Source organism: Micropterus salmoides, unplaced genomic scaffold, assembly GCF_014851395.1.
Source record: "Micropterus salmoides isolate LMB-PRFRI ecotype aquatic unplaced genomic scaffold, ASM1485139v1 Ms_hic_scaffold_3904, whole genome shotgun sequence".
Classification (NCBI taxonomy): domain Eukaryota; kingdom Metazoa; phylum Chordata; class Actinopteri; order Centrarchiformes; family Centrarchidae; genus Micropterus; species Micropterus salmoides.
The window spans coordinates 1-17093 of NW_024043267.1; the positions used below are offsets into that span (position 1 = coordinate 1).

General features: G+C 43.7%; 1 protein-coding gene and 1 long non-coding RNA gene across 2 annotated transcripts; one reads left to right on the forward strand and one right to left on the reverse strand.

The window, feature by feature from the left end:
- Positions 1–10125: 10125 nt before the first annotated feature.
- On the reverse strand, positions 10126–12051 carry LOC119885079. The gene is made up of 3 exons (XR_005441163.1): positions 11906–12051; positions 11177–11200; positions 10126–10149 (listed from the first exon to the last, which is right to left on the reverse strand). It is a non-coding gene; the product is annotated as an uncharacterized LOC119885079 (long non-coding RNA).
- A 644-nt stretch (positions 12052–12695) lies between these two features.
- LOC119885078 (tryptase-like) lies at positions 12696–16770 on the forward strand. Its single transcript, XM_038695317.1, has 4 exons — positions 12696–12716; positions 13860–13953; positions 16295–16440; positions 16522–16770. The coding sequence occupies exons 1-4, from the start codon at positions 12696–12698 to the stop codon at positions 16768–16770; spliced, it is 510 nt and encodes a 169-aa protein (XP_038551245.1).
- The last annotated feature ends 323 nt before the right edge of the window (positions 16771–17093 follow it).

Here is a 17093-nt window from a genome sequence, read left to right on the forward strand (position 1 = left end):
CTGTCTAACATGATGTTGTGGTCATGGTGTCAAAAGCAGCGCTAAGGTCCAGGAGTACCAGGACTGAGCACATACCTTCATCAGCAGACATTAAAAGGTCATTGGTGACTTTAAGCAGGGCAGTCTCAGTGCTGTGGTACTTCCTAAAACCGACTGAAACTTTTTGTTATTTTCCAGTACAGTGAGCAGCTGTTTGGACACAATTCTTTCTAGAATCTTTGCAATAAAAGGCAGTTTTGAACCAGGACTGAGCACATACCTTCATCAGCAGACATTAAAAGGTCATTGGTGACTTTAAGCATAAAGAGGGGGTGGAGATAACGAGTCACAGGTAGAAAGAATAATCAACACATGGACAGGAAGTGAAATGACAAAGACACACGAGGATCGATTTAACATAATAAAACAGGAAATCACACTACTCAAAATAACAACAATTACATTCTCAATCATCTACCCGGTCAGAATGTCCCTGATCCTAGATCCAGACTAGTGATGTCTGCTACTGATGACAGCATCAGTTGACACCACAGTAAATGGTGAGACTGGTAAGTGACAAATACATATGAAGACCAATTCAACTCCATAAAAATCCATCCATCCATCTTCATCCACTTATCCGGGGTCGGGTCGCGGGGCAGCAGCTCCAGCAGGGGATCCCAAACTTCTCTTCCCAAGCCACATTAAGCGAGCTCTGACTGGGGCATCCCAAGGCGTTCCCAGGCCAGTGTGGAGATATAATCTCTCCACCTAGTCCTGTGTCTTCCCTGAGGCCTCCTCCCAGCTGGACGTGCCTGGAACACCTCCCTAGGGAAGCGTCCAGGAGGCATCCCTACCAGATGCCCAAACCACCTCAACTGGCTCCTTTCAATGCAAAGGAGCAGCGGATCTACTCTGAGCTCCTCGCGGAAGGCTGAGCTTCTCACCCTATCTCTAAGGGAGACACCAGCCACCAGCTGCTACGATTCTCCCCGATGTACTTGAACTCCTTCACTTGGGGTAAGGACTCATTCCCTACCTGGAGTTGGCACTCCACCGGTTTCCTGCTGAGAACCTTGGCCACAGATTAGAGGTGCTAATCCTCATCCCAGCCGCTTCACACCAGTGACGACGGACGATGATGCCATCAGGACCACATCATCCGCAAAAAGCAGTGACGAGATCCCAAGCCCACCGAACCACAACCTCTCCTCGATATCCTGTCCATGAATATCACAAACAGGATTGGTGACAAAGCGCAGCCCTGGCGAAGGCCAACCCTCACCTGGAAAGAGTCCGACTTACTGCAGAGTACTGGACACAGCTCTTGCTTTGGATGTACAGGGATTGGATAGTCCTGAGAAAGGTCCCCGTCACCCTATACTCCTGAAGCACCTCCTACAGTATCTCCCGGTAGACATTGGCCTTAGACTGGATGGGCATCCTCCAAAGCCCACTCCAGGATCCTTGTGAGAGTAAAGAGCTGGTCAGTTGTTCCACGACCAGGATGAAAACCGCATTGTTCCTCTTCGACTATCAGCTGAACCCTCCATTCCAGCACGCTGGAGCTCCTTGGGCACTGTACCCGACATACACGCAATGTTAAAGAGATGTGTCATCCAAGACAGCCCCTCCACACCCAAAGCTTTTAGCATTTCTGGGCGGATCTCATCAATCCCTGGGGCTTTGCCACTGTGGAGTTGTTTGACTACCTCAGTGACTTCCACCAGGGAAATTGATGAGAACCCCCCATCAGCCTCCAGCTCTGCCTCTACTAGAGAGTTATCCGGGGTTATCCGTGTCAGTCGGATTTAGAGTTCCTCAAAGTGTTCCTTCCATTTACATTACATTAATTCATTTAGCGGACACTTTTTATACATGTCAGAGGTCGCCCAACCCAGGTCTCCCACACCAAAGGCAAGCATCTTATCCATGCGCCATCACCATCCCCTGATTCACTCTCAACCTCAATTACCTCCCCAGTTGAGGTCAACAGGGTGCCATCCTTACTGTACACAGCTTGGACGGTTCCCCGCTTCCCCCTCCTGAGGTGGCGGACAGTTCTCCAGAAGCACTTTGGTGCTAACCGAAAGTCCTTCTCCATGTCTTCTCCAAACTTCTCCCACACCTGCTGCTTTGCGTCTGCCACAGCAGAGGCTGCAGCCCTTCAGGCCCGTCGGTGCCTTGCAACCGCCTCTGGAGTCCTCCGAGACAACAAATCCCGGAAGGCCTCCTTCTTCAGTCGGACGGTTTCCCTGACCACCAGTGTCCACCATGGTGTTTCGAGGGTTACCGCCCCTTGAGGCACCTGAGACCTTGAGACCACAGCTTCCCGCTGCGGTTTCAGCAATGGACAGGGGCCTCCTCCAGACGTTCCCAGTTCACCCAGACTACCCGTTTGGGCTCACTGGGTCTGTCCAGGGTCTTCCCCCATGCCCTGACCCAACTCACCACCAGATGGTGATCAGTTGACAGCTCCGACCCTCTCTTCACCCGAGTGTCTGAAACATGCGGCCTCAAATCAGATGAAACAATTACAAAACCAATCATCGATCTTCAGCCTAGGGTGCTCTGGTACCATGTACACTTATGAGCGTCCTTATGTTCGAACATGGTGTTCATTATAGACAATCCATGACTAGCACAGAAGTCAAACAGCACAGATCACGCCTTTCCAGGTATCTCCATCATTGCCCACATGCGCGTTGAAGTCTCCCAGCAGAACTATGGAGTCCCCTACTGGAGCCCCCTACAGAACTCCATTCAGGGTCTCCAAGAAGGTCAAATACTCTAAACTGCTGTTTGGTGCATATGCACAAACAACAGTCAGAGTGTCCCCCCCCCCCCCACTACCCGAAGGCATAGGGAGGCGACCCCTCGTTCACCGGAGTAAACTCCAACATAGCGGCACTCAGCCGGGGACTTGTGAGTATCCCCACACCTGCCTGGCACCTCACACCTTGACAACTCCAGAGAGAATAGGGTCCATCCCCCATCAAGGAGTACGGTTCCAGAACCAAGACTGTGCGTGGAGGACAGCCCCCAGATCTTACTGGTTGCGCTCCTGCACAAGTTCCGGCCCCCACAGAGAGGTGACGTTCCATCCCCAGAGCCAGCCTCTGCTGCCCGGGTCTAGTCTGTCGAGGCCCCTGACCCCTGCGGATCTTCCAATGGATGGTGGGTCCAAAGAATGCCAATATGCCAAGGATGTCCATAAAAATCATGAAACTCAAATTCACAACTATAGCAACAGCCCTCCTCAAGAATTGGCTCCCGATGTGTTCAGGGAGCTAAAGAAATAAGCAGGTGCTCTAACGGGGACAGGCCTGAGAGTTGGACAGGGAAGGAGCAGGAGATCTCAGGCAGGCAGCCAGAAACCAGGGGCAGGTGTTAGTCAGACTGCCAACAGTGAACCAAGAGTAAAGTCTAAAGGGCACTGATCAACAGAGTCTCAAGGGCAGCCGTATAGATGAAACTCTGTGAAGCTGACCAGCTGAATCTCAGGGGAGCTGGACTACAAAGAATCCGGAGGGCCGATCAGCTGAATCTCTGGTATTCTGGATATTCTGGATGATATTCTAGAAGTCGCTGATCAGCTGGGTCTCTGGGGAGCAGGACAGCTGAATTTCTGAGGAACTGGTCAGCAAAGTCAGAAGGGTGTTGGGCAGCAGGACCATAACAGCACTGGGCTTCAGTAAGGGCGAGGAGCAAGGTTGAGAGGAGTAAATGGTGCTAGATTGCAGGGCATCCAGGTAGCCATTTGAACAGTTCATATCTCGAAGGATTCCGGGGAGGCTGGCATTGGGGTTGCCAAATCGGGGAATTGGATGACACGCTAGCCAACTCAGGACAGGGTGCAGTTTCAAAATCCCAAACATAATCCACTGGAGTGTGGGCTACTTGTAGCAGGCCACAGTGAAGGCTGGTTTCTTGCAGGACTGAGTGATGGCCAGTGCCTAGACCGGGATGAAGACTGGGGGCTGGAAGACCAGGATGATGGCTGCTGGCTAGCATACATGAAGGGTTTTCAGCAAAAGAACCAGGGGCCTATGTGTAAAAGACTGCACAGCTTTCATACTGAAAGATGGCGTGCTCAAACAATTTGAGAATTAAGAATGCACAGAAATATCCACAAACCATGACTGGTCCTGCGTACCTCTTCTTATGTATCTCAATCAACGTGAAATTGAGCACACATGCATGAACGACAGAGTAGCAGAGTGGTACAATGGCAGTCAATGCAGCCGGCTCAGAGACTTGTACAATGGCTAAAATAAAGAAAACATGTTCTGACATTCAAGAAGTTTTTTGTATGTGATCAATTGTTTATTGTTCATGTAAGACAAGGAGCCGCACCGAAGGACTATCTAGCTACGTTAGTGTTAAAGGAGTTGACAGCCCGACACCATAACCATCACAGAGGTTTGTGGCTAAACCTAGTGATTTATGCATGTCCACCAACTAACCCTACAGCAACTCAAATGTGCAGCAGGTGGCGTTAGCCTCCTTTGTGTTGCTGTCAAAAAAGTATGCTTTGTCACGGTGTCTGAATGCATCGGTAATGACACACTGACATGAGAACGTGTTGGATATTTATATCCGTGTGTTACAAGGTCTCACGAGTCCTAAATAATGTCATTATCTGATAGAGAATCAAAAGGCACACGAGGGCTTATCCATCATAATAGGCTTCTCCTCTGCCTCATGCTCCTGTCCACACCTGTGCTGCTACTCCCTCTGAGAGACAAAAATTTGCGACATTATGGAGAACTGGCCTTACTGGAATGTTGTGAAGGAAGCCTTGGGTGAGGGGATGAAAGGATCAGGTCCAGAGAATCAACCTTTCAATAGATCAAAATAATCTAGTTTTATTTGCCAAAGCTTCAAAACATATAAAGGTTATGTCCAGAAACACTTTGAGATAGAAGACAATAAAAGAAACCAAAACAGAATTCCTGACTCTAAAAAGGCCATAAGTTGTTCTGGAGGCGAACAAGAATCACAGTCGGGTTTGTTGCCAAGTAGGTTTTCAACATCCAAGGAATTTATCTTTTTGGTGCATAATAATAAAGAGTGACAGAAAATAATAACACAAGTACTGTAAAAGTCAAGAATCATAATTACAAAATGTAAATGAAAAGAATTGAATAGTTAAAAGGGACATTATACAATTCTCAGCGGGCACTACCGGTGCGGTCTTAAGATTGCAACCAGGTGTGTGCTCGTACCATAGTCTGTATATAAAAAGCCTCATATGCCTGCTCGCTTTAACTTATGAGCGAGCATAATCCTAAGCCGCTTTCATACAGAAATCCAGCAATAAACGCGGAAACAAGGGCATGCCATCTGTGGCTTTTCTCCAGACATGTTCAGGCTCTGTTTCTTTAATGTTCCCCACTCAGATGCAGATCAACACTGGCTCCGTCCCTTTCATCCAGTGGAGCTCGATGGCATAGTGACACAATAACACTCCTGTAAAATAAGGCAGTGTGACAGCAGCTATAGACAGGAGACAGCTTCACACAACATGCTGGAAACTCCCACTGCAACGTTACAGTAATGTTTATCAGCTGCTTGTGTTTTAACTAACCCATGGTCGTTACATAACATTTCACTGACTGCATTAGCTCACCTGCTGCTTTTCAGTAAGCTATCATTATTATCTGTATCTTTCACCGGAGGCTCAACAATATCAACACAGCTAAATGTATTGGATGATGACGAAACGGTTGGTGAGCTAGACTGAATATTTTAAATGAGATTGTTGTTGACTTTATAACAGTTAGACCACAGTAAGTTACCTTATTGTAACGTTAGTGGATTGGTCTCTTTTGTATTGTTGTCTCTTCTCCCTAACAGTTAACAGCTGCACCTCCAGTCACCAGTCCGTCAAGCTCCTGAAGTTTGCAGATGACACCACCCTCATTGGGCTCATCTCAGGTGGGGATGAGTCCTCCTACAGGTGGGAAATCGACCATCTGGTGACCTGGTGCAGCCAGAACAGTCTGGAGCTCAACACTCTGAAGACCGTGGAGATGGTCCTAGACTTATAAAGAGCACAGCCCCACCCTCCCCCATCATCCTGTGTGACTCCCCAGCCGCCATTGTGGACTCCTTCCGCTTCCTGGGCACCATCATCTCCCAGGACCTCCCTCACCAAGAAGGCCCAGCAGAGGATGTACTTCCTGCAGGACCAAAGACAATGATGGTGCACTTCTACACGCCATCATTGAGTCCATCCTCACCTCCTCCATCACCATCTGGTACGCTGCTGCCACTGCCAGGGACAAGGGCAGGCTGCAGCGCATCATTCGCTCTGCAGAGAAGGTGATTGGCTGCAATCTTCCTTCTATTCAGGACCTGTACGCCTCACGGACTCTGAGGCGAGCAGGAAAGATTGCAGCTGGCCCCTCTCACCCCAGACACAAACTGTTTCAGACTCTCCCCCTGCGGTCCTTCAGGACCAAAACCTCTCGCCACAAAAACAGCTTCTACCCGTCTGCAGCTAGCCTCATTAACAAGGACCGGGTCTCTCACTGACACTCCCCCCTTGCAAATAATGCAGATGTCTCACATCTAAATTATACTTAATTTCATATCATGCACAAACCTGGCATATTGCAGATATTTGTTAATTGTAAATCGTTGTTGTTCTATATTTTTATATTAAGTGAATTTTATATTAAGTGAATTTATATATTTATGTACTCTGTACGCAGGATAAGCAGTTGACGATGGATGATATATTTACAGTATGTACACTATATCCTCTCCCATTGCAATACGTCTGTAACACGAACCGGAGTAATGCACATGTAAATATCTGCCACATTGTTTTTTCTCTGCAAATTGTATTATTTTTCTCTATTATTCTTATATAATGTAAATTTGTTTATTCCATATTTATACATTTATTTATGTCAACCGTATGTTTGTCTACCTGTAGCACCTTATTACCAAAGCAAATTCCTCATGTGTAAAACACTACTTGGCAATAAAGCTCCTTCTGGTTCTGAATTTAAATTGAACATTATGAAGCAAACAGGGTAGGTCTGAGCTAATGCAACATTAGCAACTGCTAATGAGAGAGGGACAACTCATGTTTCCCCAGCAAAGGGGTGTCTGGAAAGTTTGGTGGAATCACCTCATCAAGATGGATCTATACCTACCTATTTTATGTTAACTTCACACAGAATTATCAACAAACAAATATAGAACCAAATGTCATTCATCGTTGTATCATGTTCCTAATATGACTTTAATATAAGATATTTAGGGTTAGAGCTGCCAGCTCAACTTCCAAAGGTACATCGTCTTCATGTGATTCATGCTGTTATTTGTGTTGCTGATAATTGCAATGGTTGATTTTATATTAATATTTTTCTATGGAAGCACAGACTCAATATTCTTCCAACCTCGATCATCTTGACAACAACCCCACAGAGGTTAAATAGCTGAGTTTCCCTACCATTTAGTCAGAACTGAAGATGGATGGGGGATGAAATGCTTTAAGTATTTTCAACCAATTCCAGTTACCCTTGATTCTAACCTTCCTTGGATAACTATGGCCAGAATGACTCAGAACCTCCACAGAAAGCGAAAAGCTTTGATGCACCATTTAATTAACTCTTACTTCTTTCTCTAAGTATTTACCCCATTGATGCTGTCCGTGCTAATAGTTCTTACTAGTATCTATGGTCACTTACTATGGTCAGAACTCTTACTGTATTGATGGTTCATTGATGCTTGTATGTTGTTCCTCAAAAGTAGCTCTGGATAAAAGAACGACAAATTGTGAGCTTTGTCAAAAGTTTTGTTCAGTTGGAAGTGTGTCTTCAAAGCAGCACTTATGGTGTCAGACATGGTACGATTCCATCCTCAGCCAACAGTGTTAACTAATCATAGCTTTCAAAATGCAATCATTTTTCACATGGAAGTGTTTTCTTCAGAGAGTTATTTGCCAGGTATTGAGCACCCTCTATTGGTGCTTTGGAGGCATTTCAAGCAAGTCCGTAGCATATGATAGATTTTTTAGCATATGACAGGATTTGAAAAATTGCTGAAGAGGCAGCACTTTGCAGTGGCAGCAAAAATAAATAAATAAAAAACACCATTCTAGTTACATATATCCCCATTTTTGGCATCTATCTCCTCCTGTACCATTTGTCCTACAAACTCTGTTTCAACTTCAAAATGTACATCGTCATGAGATGTGCACTATTAGTATGAAAGCTACAGCTCTCTCACCAATTGTTGTCACTCTTTATTATTTATATCCAGATGTGGATACCCTTCCATTAAAGAAAGAAAAGCCAACAATGGTCCCTGAAATAACTTGAACTTGACAAAATTAATAAATAAAAATGTACTGAAAATTAACTGATGAAAATCAGACATGGCTTTTGAATAGTGTTTCAACAAAAATTTTATAAAACAAAAATGACAAGCCACAAAGCTTCTGGGAGAATGTCCCTTGGACAGATGAAACAAAACCGGAGCCATTTGGCAAGTCAGCTCTATGTTCAGACACAAAAATGAAGCATACAAAGAAAAGAACACCTCACCTACAGTGGAGCATGGAGGAGGCTCGGTTATGTTTTGGGGCTGCTTTGCTGCATCTGGCACAGGGCATTTTGAATCTGTACAGGGTACAAAGAGATTTTAAGACTATCTCAAGGTATTCTGGACCGAAATGTACTGCCCATTGTCAGGAAGCTTGGTCTCAGTCGCAGGTCATTGGCCCTCCAACAGGATAATGACCCAAAACACACAGCTAAAATCATCAAGAATGGCTAAGAGCAAAACATTGGACTATTCTGAAGTGGCCTTCTATGAACCCTGATCTACATTCTATTGAACATCTGTGGAAGGAGCTGAATCATGCAGTCTGGAGAAGGCACCCTTCAAACCTGAAACAGCAGGAGTAGTGGGCCTAAATAATAATAATCCTTATTTGTAGAGCACTTTTCAAAAACAAGTTACAAAGTGCTTTAACAAGTGTAAAGAATAATACAAAAAAATAAATATAAAATTAGTAAAATACAATAAAATAAAAGGGATAAAATAAAGTCAAATAAGATCGGGAAAAGCTCTCCTATAAAAGTATGTTTTAAGAAGGGACTTAAAAAAGAGTTCACTGACTCAGCCGACCTGATTTCCTCGGGCAGGCTGTTCCAGAGCCTCGGGGCCCTGACAGCAAACGCTCTGTCCCCTTTAGTTTTCAGTCGAACTCTGGAACAGACAACAGACCTCTGCCCGAGGATCTCAAGGTACGTGCTGGTGCAATATGTGTTGACAAGTGAGGAAGTCTCATTGAGAGTAACAGCAATCGCTTGATTGCACATTGTGCAACAAAATTTTAAGTTCAGGTTCATTTGTGTCCGGTACAATTTCATGAGTTTGTTTTTAAAATGATTCTGTTGAACCATAATTAAAAACCAATGTCTGATTTTAATAAGTTAATTTTCAGTATTTTTTTATTAATTATTTACTTTTGTCAGGTTCAAGTTATTTCTGGGACCATTGTGGGTTTTTCTTTTAATGGAAGAGTACCAACAGTTTTGTCAATGTCTGTTTAATGCCGTATTTGGCACCTATCTTCTCCTGTACAGTTTGTCCTACAAACTCCATTTCAACTTCAAATTGTACATCTTGTTCATGAGAAGTGCACTATTACTTTTATTTCTGATATCTGTAATGGTTGATTTTATGTTAATATTTGTATGCATTTAAAAATTAATGGGTTTCTGAGGGAGCGGAGACTGAAATTTCTTCCAACCTACTTAAATTTAAGAGCTTGTTGCTCCGGATGTAGCTACAGACTCCATTTCAGCCTTAAACTACAGAAAAGATGTTGATCAAAGTTGTTATTGATATGTCCTTCCAAAGTGAAGGGTTTTAAGCTTTTAGGAGACACAAATACCTACAGTGTGGAGAGAAGGATTTGGTAGACCAGAATGTTTTTGTAAACTGCTGTAAGTTGCATAGATTCATCTCCATAAACACAAAAAAGTCATCAAAATGTAGCCACATGTCTTTTCTCTCAAAATGCCAATATCTTCATCGATGGAGGTTTAGATTTTTAGATTTAAAACTTTAATCAACTCACCTGCAGAAACAAGCAGTCCAGTCAGCAACACAGCAGCACTGCAACAGTCAGCACAGCCAGACCTACAAAAGGAGATCAAGGTTAACCAAGGTGACGTTCACACTGCAGGCCTTAATGCTTGATTTAGAATTTTTTTCCCCAGATCCGATTTTTTTATTTGACAGTTGTCAACCTCCAGTGTGAATGTCCACGACCTAAAAGTGACCCATGCGCAGAAGAATAACGCGATGTCACACGCAGCGGTACAGAAGTAAACAAGGAGCTACAGAGGTTAGCTCCTGTTAGCTCATACTTGCTAACCCTCACGGGTGTTTCTCAAAACCAAGAATGCAAAGAACCGATTTCTTTTCCTGGGGAGAACGTTCTTGCTAGTCGTTCTTGGAAAAATGAACTTGCAATGTCACGAGCACAGAATTGCTGCTGACGGTTTGAGACGAGGCATTCTTGCTGATTTGCGCAATACCCCAAGCACGGAGGCTGCCTGCAAATAATGTGACCACAACTCTACTGTACACAAAAAATGTAATGGTCTAATATAATAAAGCAAAGACATTGCCCTTTCGTACTATTTCTGTTTATTTTTTCCGAAGTTTCACAAGACCAGATTTTTCTGTACATCATCCAGACGTCTCTTGATTCAAGTTTAAACCTTACAAAATTGCTCAGAACGTAATGACAGCAGTACGAACGTTAAAACTATCTTACAGCTAAGGGTCTTTATTCTGCTGTCGTTGCTGGACTCTCTGCTGTGTTGGCTGCAGTGGTCTACGTGTCTGAGGGCTCTGTGAACTGACTGGCTGGCCGGCTCGTTAGCTTCTCCCAGACTCAAGTCGCATTTAAAAAGATCCGATCTGTATCAGATTTCGACCACATATGAAAGTGCCCCAAATCCGAACTAGAAAAGATCTCCAAAATAAAACCCGTAAACTGTCTTGGCCTGTTCACACTGTCATAAAAAGATCAGATCTGAGTCACATATGAGCAAAAAAAAAGACAAAATATCATCGTATTCGGGTCATATTGGCCTGCAGTCTGAACGCAGCCTAAAGGTCAGGGTTCAGACAGACCGACAGACTTCCATCAGCTCACCTGCAGCAGTCAGCACAGCCAGACCTAGAACAGGAGAACAAGGTTTACTAAAGGTCAGAGGTCAGCAGGTTATCTTTGTATTCAAATATATAAACAGTTAGTGGAAAATATCTAACTGAGCTTTCAGCAGCATCTCATGGTGTTCATCAGTAAATGGAGTTGGCTCAGGTGTCATCATGTGACCTACAGGTACATCACATCTCCCCCCATATACAAGCAGCTGTTACCATGGGACTGAGGGTCTGTACCTCACATGACCACACCTGAAGCATCTCCCTAACTATAGCCATCTTTCTATCTAATTGTCAAGCAAATTTTAAGCAAACCTTTAAAATGTTGCAAAAAAAAGAAAAATAGGAAAATAGGCACATTTCAACTGGTTTGGAGTGAATCAACCAGGTTACGCCAAGTAACCGTAGTTACGTCAACCGTAGTTACGTCATACGTTGACATTACGCATGACTGCAATAAACAAGTAGTAGTGGGTGCAAACCAGACACAAAACCAGACGCATGGACCTAAAAAACATGAATCTGAGAAAAATGGAGAGGTATTCAGTAATGAGTTGCTAGTGGGCAAGTTGCTACTAGCCATGCTTTTACACGTTAAGGGAATATCTGGCAGACCCCAACAGCAAAAACAGCTGATCAAGTCAGGATTGCCATGTGTGCAAGCAGGTACAGGCTGTAGGACCCAAAAGCAGGATGGTCTGGAAGAGGTTTAACTTACAAATAAGTCCAGGCACTCAAAGTGAGGCAGTCCAACACAAACCAAGGAGATCCACAAAATAAGGTAATCCAAACTAGGCAAAAGGTTACTAAGTCCCTAAACAGATAATCCAAAATGTGGCAGTTGAGAAAGGCAGGAAAACAGACACACACAAAGGAGAGACGAACAACAGACCAGCGAGGACAGAACAGAAATGAAATGAAACATTTAAGCACAAGGTAACGAGCAAGGCGGGACCAAGACCAGGTGGAATGCATGAGGAAATCAGACAGAATAAAGACTCAGGCAAACACACCAATCAAGGGGACCAGACAGGACTAGACCTAAATACAGAAGTGAACATACTGAACAACCCAACATATGAAAACTAAACAGAACAGGAGACAAGCAGACAGAACAGATCAAGACAAGAAACAATCAGGACTGAAACCCAAGACACACAACAGACCAAACACCAAACAGGAAGAGACCCAAACTAACACTTAGCTGACAGGCAGAAACCAAGCATGAATCAAACACCAGACAAACAACCAGACAATAACAGAATAAAACAAGACTGGCACAGATCAAAACCACATGACAGGAAACCAACTGAAAAAACACGCAAAGCAGAAAACACACAAGCAGATGAAATAACTGATAATTCAGACAGACTCCAAAATAAAACACGGAAACTGTCTAAAACAAGGATCAGGGGCCTGTACCACATAGCGAGTTCAGTATTCTCAGGACATGTTTTCGTTATCTGGCTTCACTAACCCTAATAATCGCTATCAGGATAAGCGGTCACATGAAGCTGGTTATCAACTCGGTAAATCAAGCCAGGATTTCCCAATCCAGCCATGAGCGCGTTCACATGAAAGAGGCGGTGTTGGCAGCAGATGACCAATTGTAGACATGAACAAGTCCACTGTTAGCAGAGCATCATATTTTACAAACGAAGAGCAAACTGTAACACTACAGATAGATATTCTCCAGTGCGAATGCCTAAATGAACAGCTGTAGCCTACAATAATGCATTGATGTTTTCTTATGGCGTGTATGAAAGTATTTGCTTTATACTTTTAGCTCGGCTGTGTGTCGGCGCTTGCCCATTGTACGACACAGGCTCACTTCAAAAATGTATTAATTTATTTGACACACTCAAAAGTTTTCCAAACATTGTTCTAAATTAACTTCATAAAGCAATGAGTCAAAAAATACATTCATGCCATAAAATGGGCTCAAATTGAGGTTGAAAGACTGAATCTCTACATTTAGGCTACTGGAAACTCCCGCACATAACCTGCGTTCATATCGCAAAAGGTATATAATTTTATAATATTATAAAATAGCTAACCAAAAATATATAACCTACATTCATATTACAATTAATTTCTAAATCCCTACCAAATTATATGTTTATAATATTCAGCCTCACATAAGAAGAATTAAACCTATTTATTTTAACGGCCGCGACAGGCTGTGTGAAACCGACTGGGGAGCAAATAAAAAAAAATAAAACACATTTCAAAGCAGTGAGTCGGCTTACAATGAAAACCTACAATAGTAGCTTACAAGGCTTTCAGTCTCTCTGTATGATTACATCACTGTGCAAAAGTTTAGGCTAAAATTTTCATAGACACCATAAGAAGAAATCAACGCATTATTATAGATTCCTGTTCATTTAGGCATTCACACTGTCGGCGATTATCTGCCTCCCTCCATGTGCCCCGAAGCTGTGGTGCTTAGACTTGTAGACATTGTTGTATTTGTCTAACATAACAGTTTACTCTTCGTTTATAAAATATGTTTGCTGCCAGTAGACTTGTTCATGTCTGTGACTGGTCATCTGCTTCTAACTCCGCGTCTTTTATGTGAACACGCTCACAGCTGAATCGGGAAAGCCTGGGTTGATTTACTGAGTTCCAGTCTGTTCATATCAGGTGAGTCTGACAGCTTTCATACCTGTTAGATTCCTGTGGAGAAACAGAACCCCAACCAGGATCAGAACCAGAAGAACCACAAGAACCAGAGAACCCACAGCTGCTCCAACTGGAGGGGTGGCAGTGGGGGAGACTAGAGGAGGAGCAGAAGGAGGAGCAGAAGGAGTAGGAGAAAGAGGAGGAGGAGAAGGAGGGGCAGTGCGATGGGCAGTAGGACCTGAAGAAGAAATCAGTACAAATGCAGTGATCAGTTTATCAGGTCAGCAGGTTAGTTCATACTTAAACACAACCATCAATCATACTTTTTTTGTTTTCTTTTTTCATCAGTTTTAATTTTCATTTCTTTAAAGTGTTGTTGAAAAGAGTGTTGCAAATTAGCAACTGCTAAAAACACTATGGTACACACATTGGATTACTGTTTTCAGTTAATCTATGTTAGATGTATCGGTCCCTAATAAAATACACCATAAATTAAAAAAAATTTAAAATATAAACAGGAAGTGATGTCAGTGATCTGACCTCGGACCCTCAGCCTGCTCTGAGGAGATACAGCAGTCTAATCATTATAACACCAGTAAAGACCTTCATTAGACATATCGATGTTACTGATGTTCAACTGTCCAGGTCCAGATCCAATGTTAGAACCATCCCTGAAAAAAAAAGCTTCAAGTGTGGACAGATCTTTACTTCTACAGCGCAGAGTGACATCACTTCCTGCCATCACAGGAAGTGCAGGAATCTCCAGAATAACCTGAGAATCTGAAGAAGAAAAAAACCCCACATAAGACCAGAGTCCCAAACGGACAGTGTAGGATCGTATACAGACATGAACACAGGATGGATCAACTTGCCTTTTGAATGAGTCACAGTGATGTTGATCTGGTCACTCGTCTGTCCAGAACTGTGTTTTCACACCAGTAAACTCCAGTGTCTGACTGGGAGAGATTTGAGACGATACAGGAGGAACCATCAAACCTCCCAAAGTTCTCATTGTGTCCTCCTGCTCTCCTCTTCACCGTCCATCCATCAACTGTTTGTCCATCTTCAACACAACTATCCTCCAATCCTGTTCTGGCCTGGCCTCCAGCACAACTCTGAGAAATCTTGGAGTTATCTTTGATCAGGACATGTCGTTTAACTCTCAAATTAAGCAAATTTCAAGGACTGCCTTTTGTCACCTACATAATATTGCAAAAATCAGGAACATCCTGTCTAAAAATGATGCAGAAAAAATAGTCCATGCATTTGTTACTTCTAGGCTGGATTACTGCAATTCCCTATTATCAGGCTGCTTGAAAAAGTCCATTAATTTAAAATCCTTCCTCTTACCTACAAAGCCCCTAATTTTCAGGCACAATCTTATCTTAAAGAGCTCATCGTACCTTACTACCCCACCAGAGCACTGCGCTCCCAGAATGCAGGGTTACTTGTGGTTCCTAGAGTCTCCAAAAGTAGACTAGGAGCCAGAGCGTTCAGCTATCAAGCTCCTCTCCTGTGGAACCAGGTTCCAGTTTGGGTTCAGGAGGCAGACACCATCTCCACATTTAAGAGTAGGCTTAAGACTTTCCTCTTTGATAAAGCTTATAGTTAGGGCTGGCTCAGGTGAGTCCTGAACCATCCCTTAGTTATGCTGCTATAGGCCTAGACTGCCCGGGGATTTACCATGATGCACTGAGCTCCTCTCTCCTCTTCATCTCTTTCTTACATGTTTCTAACTCTACTACTTCCCTCTCCTGTAGTTTGCTGCTCTCTCGTCCCTCTCCTCTCTCCGTCTGTTGCTCTCTGCAGGTGTTTCTGGCTCTGGAGCTGTGGGGTCTAGATCTGTGGTTGCAAGCTTCCTGCTGCCGCCACTGCTACAATTATTATTAATCCTACTATATTATTAATTTTACTAGAATTATCAATAACATTGTTTATTTTCTGTCTGCACCACAACCACTTTTACCTTTTATGCAGTTCTATGTGGATATTGTGTTGCATCACCCCCTCGTCCTCTTTCGCTATCCAACGCTGGCCACCAAACCTGAGTCACAGTTCCGGTCGAGGTCTTTCTACCTCCTAAATGGGAGTCTTTCCTTGCCTCCGTCACCAAGTGTTCATAATAATAGATGGTACAATCTAGACCTGCTATATATATAAAAAGTGAATGAGGTAACTTTGTAATGAATTGGCGCTATATAAATTTAATTTGAAGTACTGCAAGTGTTTTGAAGTTTGGTGGCGGACCTGCCCTTTGGTTTAACGCTACTCATTGTACCTTTAATGGGCTAAGACATAGAAAAACAGCTGGCATGGTCCTTTGGGTTCAAGTAGGGACAATGTTTGCTTGATCCATAGAGGAACATCTGGCAATACTTGAGGTGTGCCACAGGTCACTGATGTATTTATTGAACTCCCATTTTGTTTGAAACCATTTCAAAACATGTGAACACTTGTTTATTAAACTAAATTTGTGTCTCTTTAGTGTCCCTGCCTTTCCCACAAAACCTAATGGAGGTGCAGCTGCCGATTGTTGGAAACAGAGAGTGTACCTGTACCTACGGATTGAGTTTGATCACAAACAACAAGATGTGCGCCAAGTTAAATGTTGGAGGGAAGGGCATCTGTCAGGTGATCAGTTTTACTCCTGTGTTCGAGTCTGATTTTACCTTCTGCAAAGATTCCTTCTCCTAAATGTTTCTTTCCGTAAAGGGGGATGGAGGAGGTCCGCTGGTGAGCAAGCAGGGCGGTCGCTGGATCCAGGGGGGAATCACGAGTTTCCTCAGTAATAGGGGCTGCGCAGTGCCTAATATCCCATCAGGCTACACCCGAGTGTCCCAGTATCAGTCCTGGATCAACAGCCAGATCACCATCAACCAGCCGGGCTATTACACCTTCATGTCCGCTGGGACTGACGGTGACCTCAGCGTCACCTGTTCTCCACCAAGAACTGCCCGCTAACGTAAGTGCCGGCCATGTCTAGAGTTTGATGTTAACCATTTGGAAACCCCTTGGAAAGCTTTAAAATGATGTCATTTTTTTCTTGTTCAAAACACAGTTCGGGATCTGGATAGTAATGAAACACAGCATTAGTTCAGGCAGGCAACGAAGTTAAGCTCAGCTCACAGTACCAGCAGCTGATAGCAGCCATCTTAAGCCAGCCACATCAGCAGCTCAGCTGGTTAATCTCCTAGCATTCATTGGCAAATTCCATAGAAGGTGCCTTATTTAAGCTGCTTGCCTGCCCTCGCTGCTTTCTCTGCAACAGCTCATAACCCACCACC

What these genes read in the sequence shown, in the direction of transcription:
- LOC119885078 (XM_038695317.1), top strand. Translation starts at nt 12,696, where the DNA reads ATGAAGCTGGTTATCAACTCG. An exon ending in CTCCAACTGGAGGGGTGGCA is followed by an intron (nt 13,954 to 16,294) that starts GTGGGGGAGACT and finishes GTGTCTCTTTAG; the next exon opens with TGTCCCTGCCTTTCCCACAA. An exon ending in GAGGGAAGGGCATCTGTCAG is followed by an intron (nt 16,441 to 16,521) that starts GTGATCAGTTTT and finishes CTTTCCGTAAAG; the next exon opens with GGGGATGGAGGAGGTCCGCT.